Source organism: Drosophila rhopaloa, unplaced genomic scaffold (assembly GCF_018152115.1).
Source record: "Drosophila rhopaloa isolate 14029-0021.01 unplaced genomic scaffold, ASM1815211v1 contig_2, whole genome shotgun sequence".
Taxonomy (NCBI): Eukaryota; Metazoa; Arthropoda; class Insecta; order Diptera; family Drosophilidae; genus Drosophila; species Drosophila rhopaloa.
The window spans coordinates 22,510,608-22,518,023 of record NW_025335083.1 but is presented as its reverse complement, the minus strand read 5'-3'; the positions used below and the strand labels follow the sequence as shown (position 1 = coordinate 22,518,023).

General features: G+C 39.0%; 1 protein-coding gene across 1 annotated transcript; it reads right to left on the bottom strand.

The window, feature by feature from the left end:
* Positions 1-942: 942 nt before the first annotated feature.
* Positions 943-1,990, bottom strand: LOC108052124 (ryncolin-2-like). Its single transcript, XM_017134449.2, has 3 exons — positions 1,838-1,990; positions 1,163-1,777; positions 943-1,111 (listed from the first exon to the last, which is right to left on the bottom strand). The coding sequence occupies exons 1-3, from the start codon at positions 1,963-1,965 to the stop codon at positions 985-987; spliced, it is 870 nt and encodes a 289-aa protein (XP_016989938.2). The 5' UTR covers positions 1,966-1,990; the 3' UTR covers positions 943-984.
* Positions 1,991-7,416: the final 5,426 nt, after the last annotated feature.

Genomic DNA, 7,416 nt, shown 5'->3' with positions numbered 1-7,416 from the left:
GGCGGGATCAAGGGGAATATTATTGCGGTACAAAGGGCAAATTAATTTTTCATAAAAGGTGAACCACGCGGCCACCGCAGTGCAGAGTGGAAAAAGGGGTTCTTGTACCTCTAGGACCTGCTCCTCCTGCTCCTCCTGCCTCTCCTCCTCCAGATCCTGCGGTTTGCTGCTCACGCACGTACCTGGCACACCATACACACGGACATACACTCGCATACACGGGCTGGGCGCAATTAATTTTCAATGTGCGCTTTATGCAGCTACAGCTACAGCTACAGCTCCTTGCCGGGCCCGGATTTCGCTTTCTCCGGCGGGAAAATGCGGCTGCCAAGGTCCCCAGCTCAGTTGCGATGGCGAGTGCGGCAGGGCGCACTAATTGCCACACAAAAAGCGGCAAAAAGAATCGCACCAGCCAGCCCTTCGAGCCCTCGAACAACTCTTGATCGCATCGCTGGCTAATGTGATGTGTGCTTAATTTCCGTTCTTCAGCTAATTGGCCTCGTTTGCCTGGCTTTCGCTAATTACTTAATCATCAACCGCACTGACAGCCCCTAGATTTTGAATAAATGCAAAAAACTACTGAAATCTTACAACAAGAAACTATAAGAATGAACAAAAAACGGAAACTCATAAGAGACAAAATATCTTTGAACGAAGTTTGTATGCACTCAAAGCTTTCGAAAGATTAATTCCCAATAAGACTTAATTAGCAAGATCGTTTGTAATGTATGATGATGGACTTGAGGAAAAAGAAAAAAAAATGCATTAAGACATATAAACTTGATACGTCTGATGACGCTAATCAATATTATATTCGAGTGTACAGCAGATGTCTCGTTATCTGAGTTCTCCGTTTTTCTGAGTCTATGTTAATAAGTATACACATTTGATTTATAGACTATTTCAAGCTAATTAATAATTGTATAACAATCAACAAATTACACGCTGTTGAAGTCTAGAAAAAAATATATTTCGTATTATTTTTTATTGGCATTGTCTCTTCGGCCTTATCAACATTTGTGCACGTTTTAGCGAGTAGGTGTGACCCTTAAACTGATACCAGTTGATGCCCTTTCCATGGTTGTTATCGCCATACTTGCCAGTCAAGTGGCTAGAGAAAAAGTATAAATTAAAAATATAAAAAATATATAAAAATCTTTACCTGTGGTGACAGGCATTGTACCACCAAGCGGCGTTGTAATTTGTGGCACAATGAACTGTAGCATGTTTGTCGTTGTCGCGATCTTTGGTGCTGAACTTTGAACCCAAATGTGTTGCCATGGCATCGCCAGCGTTACCCGAAGTATTACCCAACGATTCCAGGGCGTAACCATCCTGTTCCGATCCGATTTTGAAGTTATCGTATGTCTGGTATCGCCGGTCTCCCTCATTGTCCTCGAGCAAAACCAATAATTCCTGGGTCTGCGAAGAAGTTATGGCATGGAGCTTATCGAGTCCCAGGAAGAATTCATTCTCCAACTTTCCAAAACCGTTTTTATAGTCGTTCCAATCTCTGTAGAAATCCTCACTTCCATCCGTACGACGTAAAATGACGGTCCAGCCGCCACCATGACTCAACTGATCGCAGGCCACCACAAAGGGGTGCTTACTGTACTCGGGCACCACGATCACATTGATTTCACTGTGCTGAGTGAGCACCGAAGGTTCGGCGCAACTCTTTCCATACAGTTTTGTCTCCACCCCAATTTTTGATAGGCAACTGTCCAGTTTCTGGGTTAAGTCATCCAATAGTTCTCCATGTCTCTCCTGCTCCACACTAAAATAATATTATTCACGTAATTCGTATACAATATATTTATCAATGAAAAGTTCTAACCGCACTGCAATCATCTGAGATCGTATGGATGCCGCATTGCCGCAAATCGATGATAGTTCACACACTTTTTCAGCATTTATAAAGATTAATATATTGATGATTAGAATCGAAAATAGATTGGAGCGCATGGCGACTGTAGAGAGCAATTGATGATTTAAGACTGAGCCGAAGTGCTTTTATACAAAGACGGCGGACTGAGAAATACTGGGTTATGCCATGTTTATTTCAGATTAAATCAGTGCTTCCCCCAATATTGCTTACGTTTAATTCGGGCATTTACCTTATAAACCGGAATTACATTTTTAACATGAGTAATTGAGAGAGCAACATCCATTATTTTAAAAAGTTCTTTATATAATATACTGGAATGTTTATTGCTTCTCATCCGGTGGTGATTGCAATGTAGGACAAGTTTTTCAGTGGATTGCACTCGTACCCATCAAATCCGTTTGGCTGTCAACTTTTCCGCTCTGGCAGGACATCCAGAACAGCCTGGACAGATGTCTCGGTTTCGAACTTAGTAACGAGCTCATCCGCAGCCCAGCCACCAAAACCCACTGCTGTCTGTCAAATTGAGCGCAAAAGCCTTGGCAGCCAGCTCAGGTGACATCAGTTCCGTCTCGTTACAGTTTGAAGTTTACCGTGTGTGACAGGCCTGGGGTTTTGTGGGCGGACAACCGCAAAAAAGTTCAAGCGAAAAGTTTTCTGTAAAAACAAAGAATTTTTATTACACTCACAAAAAAAGTACACTAATTTTCGCACCCGCATATAACAGCTTTTAAAGATTCCGCTTATGACTCTTGCGTTTTTATATAGGTCAGTATAAGGATTTTTGTTAGTTTGCAACAAAGAATCGTACTATAATTAAATCTTCAATGCTAAAATACAATTTTTATTTTTGTGTTCTGATTCACACCAATATTATATATTAACAAGAAAGGAAAGCTAACTTCGGGCGGAGCCGAAGTTGATATACCCTTGCAGAATACTCTGTAAATTATATTCTCCAAAATTATTCATATGATGCATTCTTAATACTCATAAAAAATCCGAACTTCCTTACTTTAACAACAACAAAGTTATGGCGTTTCCAATCGTTCAGTTATATGGCAGCTATAGGATATAGTCGGCCGATCCTTATGAAATTTGGTAGGTCGGATTGATTGGCCAAAAATAAAATCCATAGAAAATCCCAACTTCCTAACTTTACAAACACCAAAGTTATGGCATTTCCGATCAATCAGTTATATGGCAGCTATAGGATATAGTCGGCCGATCCTTATGAAATTTGGTAGGTCGGATTGATTGGCCAAAAATAAAATCCATAGAAAATCCCAACTTCCTAACTTTACAAACACCAAAGTTATGGCATTTCCGATCAATCAGTTATATGGCAGCTATAGGATATAGTCGGCCGATCCTTATGAAATTTGGTAGGTCGGATTGATTGGCCAAAAATAAAATCCATAGAAAATCCCAATTTTCTAACTTTACAAACACCAAAGTTATGGCATTTCCGATCAATCAGTTATATGGCAGCTATAGGATATAGTCGGCCGATCCTTATGAAATTTGGTAGGTCGGATTGATTGGCCAAATATAAAACCCATAGAAAATCCCAACTTTCTAACTTTACAAACACCAAAGTTATGGCATTTCCGATCAATCAGTTATATGGCAGCTATAGGATATAGTCGGCCGATCCCGGCCGTTCCGACTTATATACTGCGTGCAAAGGAAAGAAGGGTGTGTGCAAAGTTTCAATCCGATAGCTTTAAAACTGAGAGACTAGTTTGCGTAGAAACAGACAGACGGACAGACGGACATGGGTATATCAACTCAGGAGGTGATCCTGATCAAGAATATATATACTTTATAGGGTCGGAGATGTCTCCTTCACTGCGTTGCACACTTTTGACCAAAATTATAATACCCTCTGCAAGGGTATAAATATATTCAAATTATAAATTATTGAATTATTAATTATTATTATTATTAAATTGAAATATTATTATACCCTTGCAGAGGGTATTATAATTTTGGTCAAAAGTGTGCAACGCAGTGAAGGAGACATCTCCGACCCTATAAAGTATATATATTCTTGATCAGGATCACCTCCTGAGTTGATATAGCCATGTCCGTCTGTCCGTCTGTCCGTCTGTCCGTCTGTCCGTCTGTCCGTCTGTCCGTCTGTCCGTCTGTCTGTTTCTACGCAAACTAGTCTCTCAGTTTTAAAGCTATCGGATTGAAACTTTGCACACACCCTTCTTTCCTTTGCACGCAGTATATAAGTCGGAACGGCCGGGATCGGCCGACTATATCCTATAGCTGCCATATAACTGATTGATCGGAAATGCCATAACTTTGGTGTTTGTAAAGTTAGGAAGTTGGGATTTTCTATGGATTTTATTTTTGGCCAATCAATCCGACCTATCAAATTTCATAAGGATCGGCCGACTATATCCTATAGCTGCCATATAACTGAACGATTGGAAATGCCATAACTTTGTTGTTGTTAAAGTTAGGAAGTTCGGATTTTTTATGAGTATTAAGAATGCATCATATGAATAATTTTGGAGAATATAATTTACAGAGTATTCTGCAAGGGTATATCAACTTCGGCTCCGCCCGAAGTTAGCTTTCCTTTCTTGTTTTAAAATAAAGTTGGTCGTTTTTGTATTGTTAAAACTTTTTTAATATTTTTTGGTAAATTAGGAGAAGAAAAGATTATCGTTTTATTTAAATACCATTAATTTGTTTATGTGCACGAATAAAAACTCTTGAATGCAGATCCCGGATTGATCATTTGTGGAATAGAGCTACAACTTTGGTTCGAAATCGGAAAAACCCCGGGCCAATACATCACCCCGCCCACCCCGCCCACGCCTCTGCTTCTCGACCATCTAGATGGGGTAAACAGGATTTGGGGGCATAAATCGAAATATTATCAAGATGCCAGCTGGTCGCGTCGCAACTAAATTGTTTGTAAATTTCTGTTCAGCTCTTTTCCTTCACCCCAGTGGCGCCTGCTGGACAAGAAAAACAGAGACAGCTCCCGAAAATTGTGTAAACAAGTTTTACCCACCTATGAGAAAATTTACAATTTGGCCCAACATTGGCCTAAACATTGTTGGGTTTTATTTTTTGGGGCCCCGCCTGGGTTGTATTTCATTTTACTTCAACACTCTCTGTTCGTGTGCCTGGGGTCCAACTTTGGGCATAATAAATAACATAAAAATGAAGCGAATTCAACCTCAAAGTTCAATTCAAATAACCACTCAATAGATCTGCCGACTACTCCAGGGAACTTGCCTTCGCAGCTGCCTTCCTTCTTCTTGTGCATACGAAATGGCCGCCGGCTGGCTGGAATAGACGATGAATTTAAATATGGCCAAATTGAGTATTGGGCACGTAATAAAAAAAGGACGAAGGCTGGGCGGTCGGACGGCCGTTATGTATGGCATCGTAAATAAACCCTTTTTTTACTTAATCCAAATTCGTCCCCGGGGAACAATTTGTTACACAATTTAAAAAAGAAAAAAGGACGAAGAGAACGCCGCGCTGCGAAGTGGGAAAGGCGTTTAGATTTAGTCCGAGTCGAGCTGTGTGTCCTTGCCAGGACTCGGGTCAGTTGTGCATACATTGTCCCTATCCCTATCCCTATCCGTGCTGCAATATTTTCGCCATAAAATATTTATATTTTTTTCGCTCTCCACTCTGCCAGTAATAAGGTTTTAAATTTCCATTTCAAATACATATTTGATGTGCTTAGAAGACACAGCGAATGTGCAGGGCTATAAAAGAATCCGACGAGAGATATGAAGATGGACCGAAAAGGATTTGGAATTGCTTTACTTGCTGCAGTGTTTTTTTTTTTGTATCTGCAGTCGCTGATTTTGTTGCAACAAAATATTTGTGCTAGCATGTGTACATGTATAATCCTCTCAACCAACTTGATTGCTCACAATATAAATAATAAAATTCAAATTGGAAATCTGTGTATTATCTTTTATTGTCTGGATTTCAGATGACGATGTAACAATCGAATTTTTATTTGAAGTTTGTTGATCTTATAACTTGTAATATTTTTTATTTTTATAGAATATACTACTAGACCTTATTTCGATTTCTATTTAATTTTTTTTATTGTCTCTTTCTTTTTAAAAATATCTAGATTTTCTTAATTTTTTCTTAATGAAAAGAATTCCAATTATCTTCTTCTTATCATCAGTTTTCTTTGCCATCTGAACTGCATCAACGATAAACTTCGAACTTAATCAACTGTTCCGGAGATCATTTGATGGCTCTTTGGCCAAAAACTATAGCAACAAAGGCATATGGGGAAAAACAGAAGCCGAGAGGCCTTAAATCGGCGCCAACTTTTCCAAAAATTAGCGGAAACGGAAGCCAATCAGCTGGCAGCGGAAACCGCATTGTGCTGCAGTCCTTCAATTTCGTGGCTTCGATTATGATGAGGCGCTGGACTCCAAAGGCCACCGTCGACGATGAGCTCGCTTTGGCTTTGCGGCCAGAACCGAAAATAATGGCCAAGAGCCAAATTACGTTTCCGCCATTTGGTGCCGGCCGGCTTTCGCTTGACCGGAAATTGTGAAAAATCAACTCGGTCGAAGGGCCACCCGGTTCACGAGTGGGTTTTCCCCCAAGTCCGAGGGGTAAGTGCACGGAAAACTGACTTCGCAATGAAAATTACTGCTTAACGAGCAAATTTCAATATAAAATAAACTTAAGGAAAATATTCCAGAGAAGCGAAAAGAAATAACCCAGCGAAGTTGTTTCACTCCCAAATGAAAGGCCTCAAGGAGTTGACTTTAGGGATGGACTCGTGTAAAAATTATCGTGCTTTAGTTTATTTATAAAATTAAGTCATGTCCCTCATATTTATATATATATATCATAACCATTTTTAATAAAGTGTCAGATAAAGAGTATATAATAAAGAGTTATTTCATAACTCCCTTCACGAATGAATGTGTGAATGAAAAGTCGTGAAAGAACAGCTTTCACCTCTAGTTGTTTGCCATATCCTCCCCCAAAAAGAGACTGGCATCTGGCAAATGTCTGCGAATTTTATAATGAAATTCCACAGCGTTTAATTATGCCCGGAGCAGTAAGTGCCATAAGCCCTCAGATCCGACAATGGAATTTGAACTCTATCCAAGCTCAGCTTTGCATGAAATGTATAAAATTATTATAACAAAATGTGCCAGAAGATTCACTAAATCGAATTTGAAAAATCAACAACCATGTGGACGGCAATTTGGCCCTTAGGCATTTTTCCTGCAATTCAATTATGTTAATGTTGTAATGAACATTTATGATTTCAATGGCATTTCAGTAATGTGATTAAATTCATTAAAATCAGTAATTTATTTGCACAAAATATAACTTCAATATCATTGGTTTCTGCGTATACAAAAAAATTCCAATAAAAATGTAATTTAAATTGATAAAAATTCACTTATAAAATACAAAATTTCTTCAATCATTTAAATATAAATATATTTCTTTTATTTTACCATTTATCTATTTCTTTTTCTTGAGTAAGTTTATTCCCATAA